A 16,429-nucleotide genomic window follows, 5' to 3' on the forward strand; every position below is an offset into this window, starting at 1 on the left:
ATCCTGGTGCTAGCCGTCAGACCTTTCGCTTCGTTGATAGAACCCGTCGACGGGAGCCAAGGTGTCTGTCCTGCTAAAGCCGCCGATTGTACTGGATGTTCCACCAGCACAGCCTCGTAGCGCGGGATAGCGCATCTTGACCGGCTCCAGCACAGCAGACGGGAGTCGTCTTGAGAAGGATTCGCACGTGGGCAACAGCTCTCGGGGTCGCAATGCCAGACGAATGGCCCTCCAACAGGTGTCCAAGTATCGCAGACTATCTGCTACACCATGTGCCGCGGACGGGATCCCAATAGTAGCTTTGTCGGTGGGCATTCGTGCTGCTCGCTGCACCTGCAAAGATTGTCAGGTATACCGTATCGCCAGAACTAGTTTCATCATGAGAATGTACTTACAGCGAGAGGCGGTGGTAGCGGCGATCGACACCAAGTTCACAGGTTGAGAGCACCTTGATCGTTCTGGACTCGGAGATGTTGTTCTCCGGTTCTTGTTGCGACTGTCCCGGTAGCGGAATACATGCCACAGCATCCACCGGATGACCCAATTCTCCTCCTCGACACGGTCAACGTCACGGCCAAGATCGTATACCACTCTGGTCTCTGGCCGTGCCATCCGATAGATTCGAAGGATTTCACGGTGTGTGACTGTTTCGCTGATTTGAGCATTGCTGTACGGTGGTCCGACAGATGTGTTTCCTCGAAGTGCTGGTACCAGAACATCTTGACTTTCAGTCATGCGTCTTCGTCCCTCTACTGCTTCTTCCTACTCACTGTCAGACTACGTGCTGGAGGGAGAAGATGTCTTGTGCTTACCTTCATCATTGAATATACTCTGCGGTGGAATTCATTGCGCTCATCCAAGCCCAATCGTTCGAAAAATCTGGCTTTCGACTCGCTCTGAGCCAAGGCCTGTCTGGGCGGTGCCATTTGGTGATGTGGTGCTGTGTTACGCGGACGGTCGACCGATGGTGGTGACTTGACAGATTCGTTGTGAATGAGGCGGGTTTACGGAGGGCTATCGATGTGACTGTGGATGGAGCGGAGGATTCAAGTGTGATGGTGAGGGGAGAGTTGAAGTATATAGGGAAAGCATCATGGCAGCCCAGCCATTATAGGTGGTAATACTCCCCAAGCTTTGACCTCGACAGGCCAAGGCACTGATTAGCATTAGCATGGACTATCATACCAGCATCCGGTCCCAGCTGCGTGGGTGCAGCAGAGTCAGGCAAGCAGTACCCGCTAGCGTTTGCCTGCAGCCGTTGTGGCAGATGTGCTCCACGCACTACTGAGCTTAACGCATATGTGCAGATGCTGCACGCCATTATAAACTGGTCCGCAGACACCTACTTATGATCCGCCCTGTGGGGACGATCCACAGGCCCAAAGCGAGCATTGCAACAAGTTTGCTCGGCGATTCGACCCCATCGCACTCGAAGGTCCTGCGTATGATGATGCTTCTCTTGCAGAGGTCAGGCGGTTCAGCCAAGAGGAGCGTTCTGCGGTGAGGCAACAATTAATTCCGATGCCCCCCTCGCAATCCGGGTACGTACGTGGGCAAGGCAGGGCTACTCCCGGAGAACAGGCCAGCACGCATGCAGTATCGCTATACGATGGACTACGGCTGCTGGACCTTATCCCTGCCGGCAGAGCCCCATCGACCAATGCACGGCCAGCTGCTTTGCATCAATCGGCAAGTTTGCCTCGAGGACCCCGAGGGCCCGGCCAGTGAAAGCATCCGCATCGTGGCGGTTTTCGTGTGCGTGAGCGAACTGGATGGACCCATGAATCGTGGAGGTGGAGCCATCCGGCCCAAACATCGCGGTCCCAGAAGCAAGACGATCACGATTCAGGGCACGATGACAAGCGAGGGACTGACCTTTGGCCCTCGCTCACGAGGCTCCTGTGGTTGGCAGTTGCCTTGCAGTGCGCCGGTGCCCCTGGCTCGGTGCTAAAATCCTGAGGCGATCTGCTGTGCAGCGGAAGTTTAACTTTGGCTTTAGCTTACCGACACATGTTTCATTAAGTTAGATGCTGACTCCGCGAGATGCCGCACCATACAGAAACTCTGACGCCAAACAGCGACGTCGCAAAGTCAAATGGCTACAATGTAAAATCAACCAGGAGACCTGAGCTTGCCCTTCGCACCGCTTCCCAGCACCGCGTCTGCCCGCCTGTCGCACGATCCCTCCGGCCGCTAGGCACGCCGGCCCACAAGACCTGCCCTGGGACCTGAATTTGGGATCCCTGTACGGTGGAGCGCTGTCAAAGGCGCCGCGGCGCCGCTCATCATCACCACGACCACTTCACCAGAATAGCCTGGTATGGAGAATGACATCGGCCTGCCTCCACGTGGGGTCAGAGACTGGGTCGCACCGCAGAACCGTTCTTACCAGGGTGTTCCGAAGTGCTCAGGAAAAGACACAGTGCTTCCGGTCTTTTTTGAGCAGCGGTGGCATGCCAATATGTTGCTTTGGGAACTCGAATACCGACAGCGCGGCACTGCCATGTATTAAAAAGCATGCTTCCTGTCGATCACGACGTAGTAGCTTCGTCGAGGTCTCACACTTTGAACTCACTGCAGGAACTACCATGCGTGAAAGCGGAGCTACACTCCCAGTTTGTGAGAGCTTTCCGGAGCACTATGGGGTGTCATGAGATCCAGCGACGCGACGGGCTATCATTTGCCGCGGGCCAGCATTCGCCGTCGAGAAAAACTGGAGTCAGCCACATCGAGAAAGAGCAGAATGCCTGTTCCAGTCTCCAAAATTKGGCCATGTACAGTACTCGACAACATTGGGATTGCGCAGTCTCCCAAACTCGATTGCTCAGGCACAGAAAGTCGCCGGTGATCCCATCCCGTGCAAATTCAGTCGGTCTGTCCCAGCGGCATCCATTCCTGTTGCACATCCAGGCACATTATACAGCGTACCGCGAGCTTGGAACCTGGCATCCAACAAGATGTTCCGGATCAACTGGCTTGCATGGAATCGGCTTCCTCGGGTCCATCACCGCGCGCGTCGGGTCTGCTATGTTTGGTCTGCACGACGAAAGTGCTCACCGGCGATGTATTACCGTAGTGGATGATCACCGACGCCCAGCCTTCTCGCGATATCGCGCTACCAATCGTTCGGGATTTCAATAGTACGACGCCTACTCTCAACAGGGTGTGTTGTGCGTGGGAGCGAGCTGCTATTCTGTCTCTGTTCGGATTCCTACATTCCAAGATTCATGCCAGGCAGCGAGCTTTCTCAGAATGGCAATCGTTTGACGTTTGCATTCTCAATAGCTGTCAGTCTGACGAGTCGGCAACTTCTTTGCGCAGCGTTTCTTGATTTCGCTGAGACACGCGGCGTCTGAGCACCCTGCTGGAGCGTTGCCATGCAGTATGCGTGACGTGTCTCCTGCATTCCCCATGCTCAAAATCGGCCAGATCCATTCTTGAGGTCGGGTGAACACGGCGGAAGCGGTGTCAGTCCTGGATGCGGTCAAACCTCTATATTTTGCGATTGCGATGAGGTCAGCCCTCTCACCACGTCTCCTCCAGTCATACGACGAGTGACTGCATTTGTGTGAGGGCCTACGGTGGCTGGATTTCACTCAATCAACTTGCGAAAGACCGTCTCAACCCGAGTGACACTCGCAGATCTTTGTTCAGTGGCAGATGACTGCCATCTCAGATGCGTGTCTGTAACACATGTTGCCGCATTTATCCCCGAGACCTAATCACTATCAGGATTTCGTTTGGCGACGATATCGATGTTCGGAATCCCGAGAGGTTCAAGCTGGCGACGAAGGAAAGCCTAGTCGTGGCTTTCGCAGAGTCGACACTAGCTGCGACTGCTCATTCTTGCTGGACGACATCTGCAAGGCAAGTGCATCGATCGWGTCTTTCCTCAAATTGCTGCATGTTTTTCATTCGTTGTCCTACTTTCACTTTCATGACGACAACAACATGGTCACATTGACACAGCGATAGCCTATACCAGTTTACATCGCAGTCATGAGCCATTTCCCGGCAGGTGAAGTCGCACGTCGGTCTCTTCCACGCAAACAGTCGACCCGACGCCTTTCGCAATTCAACCATTTGAGCTCATCCGAAGGAATCCCTAGTGAGCACAGTTCGCTCTACGATGCTGCACCCTTGTCGCCATCCCTCCAAGCTCGAGGGTGGTCTTTGTCTTCCGAGACTGAGACGGAAGATGATCTGCACAAGTCGCAAAGCTTCCAAGGGGCAGGAGATGGAATACAACTAGACCCGGCAAAACATGTTGGAACGAGGCTTTTCACCATCATGGAGCAAAGGAGCGTTCCAAGCCTTAAGACGACGCCGTCAAGATGGGAGTTGCAGCGGCGGGTGTTCTCGCTGCAACCCAAGCTATCCGCAGAAACGGCTCAAGCTCGTCACTCAAGAATGTCGCGGCGGCGTTGTTATTCAGCCGACGACAACATTGCCCACATGAGTATACGTAAGAGCGACACCTCCATCGAGCCGTCAAGCGGAGCCGTTTCGGAATCGCAGAGTCCGAGTCGTCATCACGCATCAGCCCTTGCTCTGGCAGTAGAGCCTCCATTCCAACCACCTAGACGTATGACAACACCGACGGGTCTACCAAGGTGGCCCGGTGAGATAGATCACGATCAGCTGGCCGTCCGTCAACTCACAGTGAGAACATCAAGGCGTGATCTCTTGCTGGAATACCTGCGCCGTCCCCCATCGCGGCCGAAGCTCAAAGAAGTCTTGCGAGGTGAACGGACAACCACATTCGATAGGGCTGTCAGGACTGGAAGCAGATTCTGGAGACCACCTACTAGTGGTCAGTTCACTCGACGTTATGAGGATCTCGAGTCGCATCCCTTTTCTTTTGTTCCGATCGCAGACATCTGTGGAGCTGCGCCCGCGCCAATCGAGAGTACATCCACTCCCTACAAGCTCAATGCAACCGTCCATCACCCTGGGGGTGGACTCTCTCACACGCTTCAAGAGTCTGCGAACAGTGCGCCATCTGCCCTTGCAAACTCACTGCAGGCTTTGAAATCTGCAGGCCAGAACGCGGTGCCTCTCTCGGCGCGCAGAGCATCAGCTCGAGCAGGCATGCGCTCAGCTGCTGTACCTGTCCACATTCGCTCCACCCAACCCTGTGAGAGCATCCAGAGACAATCCAGCCAGAGTCCTGACATCGGCACAACGCGAACATCGGAACTCTTCGAGAGTTTCCCGTCTCCGCCGGAGCAAAAGCCCAATCAACAACGAGCCCAGCCACAGAAGCGATCTTCCTGGTCTCTGTTTCCCGCGCCTGGTCGGAGCAAGGTTTCCGAACAAGTTCAGATGAAATCGAGGAGGCAACACGCTGCGACAAACTCCAACGAGTCCGAAACGTCAAACGTTGCTGTGCGAGGCGAAAGTCGGGCGAGATATCGGCATTCTGGAACCCCTATTTATGATCCGGACAGCGTTTCTTTGCATTCTATTGACCAAGCAGGAGAATCCATGGCTGAAGGTAGCAGACTGGATCTAGACAGATCGATCGACGAGCCGCAGCGCCGCACAGAGAGCCAACGTGCGGTATCGAATGGGGCACTACGGTTTAGCACAAGGCTTGGTGCAATCGCTCAAGGCAGCCCAGTCATGTGCGCGCAGCTACAGGGCACTGAGAACCGGAAAGCCATCTTTAGAAATGCTGATGAGCCTCGTCAACTTTGTAAGCATAAGCTCACAAAGCTACGTTCGTTGCAAAAGAAGCATCCGCACTTGGCGCCCAATGCATATGATACAACAGCGTATGTCGACGGCACTTCGACTCCTGTTCCAGCACCATTGATATCAGCTCAGGACTACGCTTTGGTTGGCCCGTCAATATCCACACAAGCTAGAGCTTCGATAGCCCCTGTGCAACACATTGACCGACTACCGACGACAACTACTTTTGCGACGGCACCAAATGGTGCCACAACGTTTACTACAATCCCCACTTCGGGTCCACGTGGACGGTCTATTGCTCTTCCAAGCGCTCGAACCTCATTGACAATGCCCGGGCGTGCCTAGCTTGTACACCGACGCAACGAGCGAGGAACATGGCATCATCGCATGCAGCGAACAAAATGCTGGCGTTGTGAGGTAGAAGAACGCCCGCGAAGCTTGTGGCAGCGGATTGTGAAGTCTTTGCAGTACACCTGCTTTTGTCATTATCGTGAGTGCGCTTGTTCGTGTCCATGGGGGTTATATCGCCGCTGGAAACTGACACCATCTTTCAGGTGGCTACGACGACGACGAGGATCCACATTTAAGAAGATCATCCGGTCGTCAGCGACAAAGCGTGGCATAGACGCGCCTCGTGCAAGGTTGGGCGATCGCAACGATGATCCACAAAGTCTATTCAGTTCAACAGGGAAGATTTTTTCACGCGTTTCCAGGGTATTCGAAGAGCATGAACTTGTTTTGTAGAACCGGTGGTTGGTTGGGAGCAACAGTACACCTATGATGATAATCTCACCCCGAATAATACCGGAACGCAATAGCACAGGTAATGGTTCGACCACTTCATCTGCGCCAGCATGGTACAGCTGTGCGATGTTGAACTATGTCAGGATGGATTCCTTCCCAGTTGACACGACCAGGATCTTATGTCGTGTCAAATCGTATTTTCACACAGCACCGCCAAACGACATGGCTGTTTCACCCCACAGCCCGATCGTTCGGTACTTCCGAACTGCTTTGATTGTGATCCACTTTGATGTGCATGCTTCATGGATAGTGTTGCACTGGTCCGCAGATTGCCGGTCTGCACGGCACTAGGATGCTCAACTCAACTGGGATCATTGTAGCGGGCAGTTTGAGTGAGGTTTGCGAGTCCGCCATTCCATGTCTATACACTTTCTTGTTTTATGGTGGTCGCAACATGTATTGTCGGGAGATGCCCACCACTACCCTAGTCTCCGTTCCAGTGGGATACCATTAATCTCTTCCTCTCTCAGATGTACATCGAGAGCGTCTCTCAACGCCCGGATCCTCTCCCCTTCAGTTTTGAGCTCTGTTGCGTCCTCACGCTGACCGTATACCGTCTTACGCATCTTATCATTGAACAAGGTGATATCGCCAATGATGTTTTCCTGTTCGTCATCCAGTAGTAGTTTCGTACACAGGACGCTATATGTGAAGAAAGACTTTGGATTCGTCGAAGTAAACCAAGACATCATCTCGTAATCCTGAGGAAGAAACTCCGTCTCGGTGAAGCAATACGACGGAGTCCATACTCGTTCCTGTTCCGGCACATCGGGTTGCCTGCAAAYGTCATAGCACCATAGCTTCTGCGCATCTGCATCAGATCTCGCAGAGTGTTCCGGAATGATTCGTTTCTGCAGACGGATGCGTCTCGGTGGCATGGCTACAGCCTCCAATCCATCTTGCAACGGGTATACGATATTGGGGCCCATGGCCCCCATACCAACGTCTACCACGTACCAGACACTGTCCAGCTTAACAAGGTTGAGCATGTGGTTCCACGGATCATACGTATCTCCATATCGCTCTCGGACATCGGGATCGGGAGACTGCATTCTGCTCACGCGACCAGCACAATTTCTCACATCGTATCCTATACTCCTCAGAGCTGTTCCGAAGAAGCCGTTGTTCTCCATACATCTGCCTCCTCTTCCGAATTCCAGCCCCCGTTCTACAAATTTGGCGTACAAGTCATCCATGTGTAACGATATCTTCATGTGGGCCGAATAATGGAGCTCTAGATTCTCGAACCGCACGCTGGCTAGATGGTGTCGGTAGAGGGCTTTCAATAGGGGAAGGCCATGTTCTCGAGATGTTGCGAGCGTGGCATCGCGGAGAACTGGCGAGGAAAGATATTTTTCAGGAAGCTGGATTCGCTGGAAGTACTTTTCCAACTGCTCGCGATTGTATCGAGGTCTGTCCGCCTTTTGCGTGGGCATACATGTCACCAAGGCGCTGGTTGAAGAATGCGACATTTTGATGTCGTTGCTAACGTTGAGTGAAGAGATTGGAGCTCTGACATCTCAACTATCAACATCGAGCTGCAGCTCTCGATAGTTGTAGCGCAGTAGAAAGTTGAGTGTAAGATATGTCCACGTTGACGAGATTCGACATTCTGACTCTCAACCCGCACATTGACGACCCGGGCGATATGTATGTGTATATACGCACACACACACACATATATATATATATATATATATAAGAGTGTGGTGCTACATGACCGACCGATTCCAGAATATCGCACTACCCCAACCCTAACCCTTACCCCGCGACAGTCAGGGGAGTGGAGAAGGGAGGTGTCGGAAGGCTCTCAACTATATTGAGAGTACTGACACCTATTACACAAACACATTGCATAATACACAACCAGGACTCCAACCAGTAGGCATGCATATATTCTTCCAGCAATAGGTGACAGCCCTCAGGATACTGAGAACATCCCATGGATTGATCGCTTACACAAACGAGCCAGACTTGCCATGTCTACGTCGACCTGATCGTGGCTCATTAACATGCTTGAAACTACTGAAAGGTAGAACATGCATGACAGAGTTTGGGAGATGATGACCAACCAAGCAAGCGATGTCTTATTTCGGATTTCGCTGAGAAATGATAGCCAGATTCGAGGAACAGACCGCTGCTAGATCATCGCTGGCGTGACTTGCAATGAACGCCGCTTACCGAGCACAACATAATGCCCATAAATGGGACCGATATCGTTGTTAATCGATCTGTGAGGTACCGTTGCGCGTGCTTCCCTTGTATAGACCGAGCTGGCTAGCTCCGCGAGGAAAGGCGGAGATGGAAAGCCACATATCGACCCCGAGGAGCCATCAGTGGCTGGCTGCTGCTGTCGGTTGTAGCATGATGCCATGGTGCAAGGTGCTCTGAAGTGCTCCAGTCCGTGTGTTGTTTTGGGTATATTTTTTGGCGTTTTCTCGGTATGTACACCATCTTCTTCGACGATCCTCAGCGCTTCTGCCAGATTGGAACTGAGCACCACAAACGCCGGCTGCTTCTTCCATTCTTCCACGTGCCCTAACTTGCTTCCGCGAGCACTGCTCTTCTGCACGAACACCGTCACCGCACAGCTCAGTCTGCCTCTCCTCACCACTCAATCATCGTATCCCGTTGGAATGTTTCGTGGACCTTTGGGAACTGTCGTACGGGAAACTTGTCAGTATACTGGCCTTTGCGCTAGGCGCGTCCTCAAAGCGACTCACTCGGGTACGTCAACGGAATCGCCCTTCGTGGTCCATCGCCAAGGTATTCACGAATTGGAGGAACAACAAGCTGGATTCAAGTCAGTATAAGAACTCGTCCTTGGCCGTGACGATAGTCTGCAATGCCGGGCGGGGATGCCATTGACATACAACTGTGATCGGACCCATCCCGCCAACGATGAAGGACCAGAAAATCGCGGGCTTTCTCCGTGCCGCCCAGTGGAGGTATGTGAGCGGCGTTGACCAGAATTGCACGGGCGCCATGGTGTGAATGTGGGGATGTTTGAGCACGATGGCCGGTTGGCAGAGGTGAAGTCGACCACAAGCGCGGCCTCTTCTCCGCGCTCGAAGCTTGGCTTGGCAAGCTGAAGCTACGTTGCGTGCCCCAATGCGTGCCGGCAGTCAGTCTCCCTTGTGACGTTACGGACATTCACCCACCACCACCACCATGAGGTTACCACTGCTTGGCCTGTTCCTTGGCCTGATCTCTTGCATTGCCGCGCTCAGTACGCAGGGCAGCAAACTGCTCGTTGTGATTGAGGATGACGCCGACAAGAGCAAGTACTCGCACTTTTGGAGCGATCTGGAGGGTAAGCTGGCATGCAAACGATACCTTACCGTCTTCCCTCCCGTGTACTGACCCATCCTTCCTACAGCAAGAGGCTTTCAAATAACATACGCATCTCCTAAAACACCATCTCTCTCTCTCTTCGCACATGGCGCACCCGCCTACTCACACCTGCTCCTGCTGCCCGTAAAGTCCAAGGGCCTGGGACCTGCGCTTACACCAAATCTCCTCGTCGATTTCATCAATGCCGGAAGCAATGTCTTGCTGGCGCTCTCAGGCGCACAGGCGGTGCCGAGCTCGTTGAGCAGCCTCCTACTCGAGATGGACATTCACCTACCCGCAGACCGAAACAGCCTGGTCGTGGACCACTTCAACTACGATATCAAGTCTGCTGCGGAGGCGCACGATGTTCTTCTCACCCCCTCTCCATCTGCAATTAAGGCAGGGGTTGTCAACTTCTTCGCCACCGATGGACTGATTGCGTTTCCACGCGCCGTGGGTCAGATGCTAGGCAATGCCTCTCCTCTGCTAGCTCCGGCGGTCAAGGCACACAGCACTTCGTACATTTACAATCCAAAGGAAGAGGCGGATGCTGTGGAGGAGGTGGTTGCTACTGGCTGGCAGATCGCTCTTGTGTCTACCTTCCAGGCCCGCAACTCTGCCCGTTTCACCGTGCTCGGATCCTCGGAAGCCCTGGAGGACAAATGGTTCGACGCAACCGTGCAAACGCCTCACGGCAAGTCCACAGCCGTCACGACCTCCAACCGAGCGTTCGCGGAGAAGGTGTCTGCCTGGACCTTCAAAGAGTTGGGTGTTCTCAAGGTTGATGAGGTGAAGCACTATCTCAATGAGGGTGCCCAGAAGGGCTTGAAGAATACCACAACCGCAGGCTTCAACGTGGACATTAACCCCGAGATCTATCGCATCAAGAATGATGTGCACTACTCCATCCAKATGAGCGAGTGGGATATGGATCATTGGGTTCCCTTCCACCCCCCAGCGGATGATGACGTTCAACTGGAGTTCAGCATGCTTTCGCCATTCCACAGAATCAACCTTCAGTCCAACACCCCAGGTCTGTACGAGGCGGACTTCAAGCTGCCAGATCAACACGGAATCTTCAACTTCTTCGTGGAGTACAGGAGACCTTTCTTGACCAATGTGGAGGAGAAGAGAACAGTCACGGTGAGGCATTTCGCACACGACGAGTGGCCAAGATCCTTTGTCATTTCTGCCGCATGGCCATGGATCAGTGGTATTTGGGTGACTGTGGGAGGATGGGTAATTTTCGTTGCTTTGTGGCTGTACTCCAAACCAGCCGAGAACAAGGTCAAGACGAGGTAGAAGTGGAGAAGAAGATCTTACGATATGTGCATTATGTAGTACTACCGAAGAATAGGGAAAATTCAAAACGAGACATTGTCTGTCCTTCACAAGCCCGTGGGCACTCCTTCATCGCTGCTGACAGGCTGAAAACAGTGAGGCTCAGTGGACCGTCTTGCGAGAGCCACTCCGTGGATAGACAAGAAGTAGATGGTAGCGAGAGTCCCATTGAGTCAAGTTGCTTGGACAGCTTTCCTCAATGCATAGGATTGATGGCACAGGAGTAAATCATTTCGCGGCAAGGGAAGGTGCCTCCACTTCAGCTGCTCCACGCAGAGGCGATTTATTGGAGTTCATTCACCTGGAAAAGGCTGAACACCTAGCAGAATGATCTCTGGTTGCTACCACTCGGACGTGTAGCTCGACCATGCCCGATAGCACACGAGGTGGGCACGCTTGAAGCGCTCAACTCGTTTCGGGCTTGTGCATGGCAGGCCTTTCTCGAATTCTCTAGCGGCATGCCATATTAGGCGCCTGCAGACTGAGCTGTCGTGCATGATCTGGAACCCGACCCGCTGAGAAAGAGCAGAGCTGTCGATATGAGAAATCGCCAACAAAAGCAGCATTCTGAACTGCTCGCTTGGTTGAGCAACGGGCCACTGTGCTAGTCGCGATGGTTCTAGCAGGCCTAGAATCGTCGAGCCTGCAAAGAGCGAGGTCTCAAGACACTGTGGGCATGACTGTTGACTGAAGATGTCCTGTACCGATAGAGAATCCTCATATCGACAGCCCCGAGAAAGATATCTCCCAGCTAGTTCTCGGGAGCACTGTTTGCTGGAGGGACCGCCGCTCAAACGCTGCCTTGACTTGACAGCTTCGCTTCACTTCCTCCGCCAAACATCGTCGCAAAACTTGCCACCGCAACTTCCATCACTACCATCATGTATCCGGACGCCATCGCCGAGCAGCGCGAGGACCTATTGAAACGTCAGAAGGATCTCTTCAACACCGCTATTGCCAGAAAAGGTCAGCGCGCATACAACCGACCGACGCGATCACAGCTCGAGGCCAGCTTTTCGCCCAGCCAGGCGGCGGCGGTGAAGGCAGCGGAATCCAATGGCATGTACGCAGTGCGGCAAACCGTGGTCGGATACTCATATGCACCTTGCACCATACCCCTGACGGATCTGACACCGATCACAATCGATGAGCTACGCCTGGAGGAGAACCACTTTGGGAAGGTTTTATTTGCTCGCGTGTTCGGTACCCCTCTTCGTCTCCAGGCCGTACAAGGCGCCATTGTCGATTCCACGGGCGACGTGGACAGGATCGCGGTGTACAATTTCGAGATTGGTCTTACGCCAGAAATGGTTCTCCCCGAGAATGCCATCCTCGCCATCAAGCAGCCATATTACAAAGTCACCATGGATGGAGGGGTGATTGTTCGTATCGAACACCCTTCGGACTTGGTTCTCCTTCAAGAGAACGATGGTAGAGCTCCATCTGCGCTACGCTCCCCATCTCCAGATCGCCACCAAAATGCCWTGGCGTGGAAGGTCAAAGGCAATCAAGCGTTTAGAGAAAAGGTCTACCGCGAAGCAGTCGCGCTCTATACCGCAGGGCTGGGTGCCTGCATAGATGAGCGAGATTGTGTCGTGAAGTTTGACCTCCATCGAAATCGAGCTGTTGCGAATTTCAATCTCCACCGCTTCGAAGCGGCCCTTACTGACGCGGAGGCATCGATTATGCCGGAAGATTTGCCGAAAGCGCTGGAGAACAATGTCAAGGCCCTCTATCGTGCTGGGTGTGCCGCATATGAACTTGGTGACTTCTCAAAGGCGGCGGACAGCTTCAGCAAGGCGATCCAAGCAGCTCCCAGCAACAACGATGCAACCCGGGAGTTCGCACGAACCCAGGACCGCCTCCAAGAGCAAGTAAAAGGCGAATACAACTTCCAACAGATGGTCAAGTCGGTGCATGTATATCATACCCGACTGGATCATGCCGATTTCGACGCCAAAGTTGAGCCACGTAGCAGCAAGACAGGAGGCAATGGTCTTTTTGCAAAGGTCGCGATCAGCGCCGGTGAGCTTGTGTTGTGCGAGAAGGCTTTCGCAGTGGCATATGAACAAGACCAAGGCACAGAGCAGACCGTCATCATCAACCTCAATCGAGATAGTGCCAGCTGTGGTACACACTTTACCAGACTAGTCGCGACGGTTCACAAGATGCTTCACAGCACAAAGCATACAGAGCGCTTCCTCACCCTATGTGACGGTGGTTACGCTCGGAGGGCCGGTAGCGCACTCGTGGACGGCCTTGTGCCAGTGGACACATTTCAAGTCCAAGCGGCCCTGGAGTTCAACGGCTTCGGCTGCCCTCCAACGACCACAATGGCACAGGCGGAGTACGATGAGAAGGTCACCCGCGGCTCGACCGGAGCCTGGGTGACGGCCGCTTTCATGAATCACGACTGTATTGGGAATGCTCAACGAGCTTTCAYCGGCGACATGATGATTGTGCACGCCACGAAGGATATTGCCAAGGACGAGGAGATTTTACAGAGGTACAAGAATCCAGRCGACGACAATGCGAAGTTTCAAAACGATTTGAAGCAATGCTGGAACTTCACATGTAGCTGTCGACTGTGTGTTGCAGAGCGCGCCACTCCCGATGTGCTGAGACGTATTCGTATCGCCATGATCAAGAGAGCCAAGACTTTGACGGAAACCAACCAGCTCTCCCCGACCAATCCTCCCAAGGCTGGAATGATTGCTAGAGCAGAGAAATACCGCGCTCAGGTGGCCAATAGCTACGACAGCACACTATTCAAAGATCTTCCACGCCTTGGTCTTCACGATCTCGATCATTGGCTCTGTATGGCCTACATACTCACAGGCCAGGAGAAGAAAGTCCGCGAAGCCGGACTCACTGTTCTGCGGGACCAGGGTATCGAGTTGACGATCAAGAAAGATCGCGTCTCCATTGTTCGACCATTTTGTCGTCCCGACGTTACTGGCATCCATGCTGCCACTTACATTGCAGCCGGATATTTCAAAGAGGGCAACTCAAAGGTGGGCAATCAGCTGGAGGCGTTGGCGGAGGAACTGTACCGCATTGGATACGGGACGACATATGGATATCACGGGAGGTTCACTTAGATTGGGCCTCAGAATGTCTTTCGCGGAGCATCGATGGAGCAGCTTGTGAAGCCATCTGGTCGTTTGGAAGATCACTTGGCGAAAAGTAATCATACCCTAGTTGTTTGAGCGAATGTCAAGTGAATGAAACAGTGATGTCAACACCTGAAATTTCTCTCTCCCATCTTCCATGACCCGCTTTGTTTGCTGCTAGAATAACTCCAACTCAGCAGCGCGCAAACACAACATCCGCTTCTCGAGCAAGCCATGCTTTTAGCACACGCTGCGAGCAATCACACGCCCTTACATAACTCAACGATGTACTTTCCACAAGCATGCCGCTACTTTCGCAAACTTCTGATCCCTCAAATGGACTCGGAGCAACAGCACTTGAGAGACCTTCAGGGAAAAGCCTTCGCGGCTGCTGATTCTCGCGACTTCGAACGAGCTGTCGATCTGTACGACCAGTGCTTGGCCATTCGTCTCGAAGAGGAAGACAAGCTATCGCAATCCACGCTCCTGAATCAGCGCGCGCAAGCCAATCTCAATCTCTCTCGCTTCGAATTGGCCGTCGATGATTCGATTGCAGCGCTTGCATGTCTGACCGAACACGACGGCGAAGAGAGCATCAGGAATCGACGCCTCGCGTTTCTCACCGCCGGGCAGGGATTCTATGGCATGCGCTCATTCAAGAAAGCATCCGAGTATGTCCAGGCGGCGGAGAAGATCGAGCCCACGGAAGGTAGTGCTGGTATGCTGGGGTGTATTCAAGGTCGATTGGCAGAGGAAACGGAGGGATCATACGACTTTGAGAAGATGCTCGAGGAGCTGATCCAGAATCCGATGAATAGAGAGTTGGATCACGCCAGCTTTATCTCCAACACCAATATCGGTATCACTCCAAACTGCGGACGAGGCCTTTTCGCCACCAAAGACTTTCACATGGGAGATCTCGTTCTCTGCGAGAAAGCTTTTGCTGTCCAGTTCCCAGCAGAGATCTTGTCTGACCAGTTCCCTGATCTCTCGTCGAAAGTCGTGCAGCTGCTGAAGTAAGTAAATCAAAGGGCAGAAGCCATGCAGGGTATTTCGGGGATGTCTGATCGGGCCATGAGCCATACCGGTACTGTCTAGGAAATCGCTAACCTTTCTCCTTCCCTTTTAGGTACAGCCCGGCTAGGAAAGATGAATTCTACAATCTGACAGATGGGGTGGATGCGCCTGCTAGACATCCAGGCCAATTCAGTTTTCCGTACGCTTGCCATGCCCAACACTTCGTACGATTTTAACTGGTTCTTAGCAAGCAAGTCCGAGATATGGTAGGATGCAATGCATTCAGATTCAACTCCGTCAGCACATGGCATGGTATGGAGCAGCGAAAGCGAAGTGGTCCGCAAGATACTGAAGGTTCCGAGGCGATCTGGACCCSAGCCTCCCTCTTCAACCACAGCTGTCTGTCCAACGTTCATCGCTCACACATCGGCGACATGATGGTCGTAAGGGCTGTGAAACCCATCAAGAAAGGTGAAGAGCTCTTCATCGCCTATCTGAATACCTCCCAAGAATACCAGCAACGCAAGGCGCTCACAAGCATGTGGAACTTTGAGTGCTCATGCAAGAGATGTCAAGCTGATGCTGCATCGGCGGATCGTAAGCAGCTCGTGGACGAAGCAGACGCGTTTCTCGATGGAATATCTGCCAATGGCAAGCCCTTGGGACCCGGAGATCTCAAGGAGGCAAAGCGACGTTTGCAATCACTTCGTTCGACATACAGCGGTCCAGCCTACCAAGGCATCCCGCATCTTCCTTTGATCGATCTCGGACGTTTCTTGGCGGAAGATCACTTGCTCACGAACATGACCAAGGCTGAGCAAACAATTGTTTCGTTGTTCATGGATCTAGGCTTCGCACGTGAAGGTTCCARAGGAGAACTCGTCTTCGATCTTGCAGGCGCGCCCGAGAACCCACAGCATAGCTTGGAAGTAGCGCTTCTTGCTGCTCGAGTGATGCACATGAAAAAGACACCAGCCCACAAGGAGGTCTTCATCACCCTGAGCAAGCGGCTGTACCTGGTATCGTATGGTGCCATGCACGGCTTCGAAAATTGTGCGGATCCGAACGGAACGGGCTGGTTGTCGAATTTGGATGCTGCGTACAGATGAACACTTGCGATGCCC

General features: G+C 53.2%; 8 protein-coding genes; 5 read left to right on the top strand and 3 right to left on the bottom strand.

Annotated features, from left to right (window-relative positions):
* Positions 1–256: 256 nt before the first annotated feature.
* RCC_00791 (uncharacterized protein) lies at positions 257–926 on the bottom strand (the record flags this gene model as incomplete). XM_023765982.1 has 3 exons in its annotated part: positions 257–333; positions 396–762; positions 813–926. 3 exons carry the CDS (start codon positions 924–926, stop codon positions 257–259), a joined length of 558 nt encoding a protein of 185 aa, XP_023621750.1.
* A 3,073-nt stretch (positions 927–3,999) lies between these two features.
* RCC_12256 (uncharacterized protein) lies at positions 4,000–6,042 on the top strand (the record flags this gene model as incomplete). Its single annotated transcript, XM_023765983.1, has 1 exon — positions 4,000–6,042. One exon carries the CDS (start codon positions 4,000–4,002, stop codon positions 6,040–6,042), a length of 2,043 nt encoding a protein of 680 aa, XP_023621751.1.
* An 878-nt stretch (positions 6,043–6,920) lies between these two features.
* Positions 6,921–7,973, bottom strand: RCC_00792 (related to arylamine N-acetyltransferase; the record flags this gene model as incomplete). The annotated part of the gene is made up of 1 exon (XM_023765984.1): positions 6,921–7,973. One exon carries the CDS (start codon positions 7,971–7,973, stop codon positions 6,921–6,923), a length of 1,053 nt encoding a protein of 350 aa, XP_023621752.1.
* A 1,142-nt stretch (positions 7,974–9,115) lies between these two features.
* Positions 9,116–9,488, bottom strand: RCC_12257 (probable NADH-ubiquinone oxidoreductase 9.5 kDa subunit; the record flags this gene model as incomplete). XM_023765985.1 has 3 exons in its annotated part: positions 9,116–9,159; positions 9,225–9,294; positions 9,375–9,488. The coding sequence occupies 3 exons, from the start codon at positions 9,486–9,488 to the stop codon at positions 9,116–9,118; spliced, it is 228 nt and encodes a 75-aa protein (XP_023621753.1).
* A 184-nt stretch (positions 9,489–9,672) lies between these two features.
* Positions 9,673–11,136, top strand: RCC_00793 (related to oligosaccharyltransferase 48K subunit; the record flags this gene model as incomplete). XM_023765986.1 has 2 exons in its annotated part: positions 9,673–9,814; positions 9,881–11,136. The coding sequence occupies 2 exons, from the start codon at positions 9,673–9,675 to the stop codon at positions 11,134–11,136; spliced, it is 1,398 nt and encodes a 465-aa protein (XP_023621754.1).
* Positions 11,137–12,056: 920 nt separating this feature from the next.
* RCC_00794 (uncharacterized protein) lies at positions 12,057–14,276 on the top strand (the record flags this gene model as incomplete). The annotated part of the gene is made up of 1 exon (XM_023765987.1): positions 12,057–14,276. One exon carries the CDS (start codon positions 12,057–12,059, stop codon positions 14,274–14,276), a length of 2,220 nt encoding a protein of 739 aa, XP_023621755.1.
* Positions 14,277–14,573: 297 nt separating this feature from the next.
* Positions 14,574–15,308, top strand: RCC_12258 (uncharacterized protein; the record flags this gene model as incomplete). Its single annotated transcript, XM_023765988.1, has 1 exon — positions 14,574–15,308. One exon carries the CDS (start codon positions 14,574–14,576, stop codon positions 15,306–15,308), a length of 735 nt encoding a protein of 244 aa, XP_023621756.1.
* Positions 15,309–15,568: 260 nt separating this feature from the next.
* Positions 15,569–16,414, top strand: RCC_00795 (uncharacterized protein; the record flags this gene model as incomplete). Its single annotated transcript, XM_023765989.1, has 1 exon — positions 15,569–16,414. The coding sequence occupies one exon, from the start codon at positions 15,569–15,571 to the stop codon at positions 16,412–16,414; it is 846 nt and encodes a 281-aa protein (XP_023621757.1).
* Positions 16,415–16,429: the final 15 nt, after the last annotated feature.

This window comes from Ramularia collo-cygni (assembly GCF_900074925.1).
Source record: "Ramularia collo-cygni strain URUG2 genome assembly, contig: RCC_scaffold01, whole genome shotgun sequence".
In the NCBI taxonomy this organism is placed as follows: Eukaryota; Fungi; Ascomycota; class Dothideomycetes; order Mycosphaerellales; family Mycosphaerellaceae; genus Ramularia; species Ramularia collo-cygni.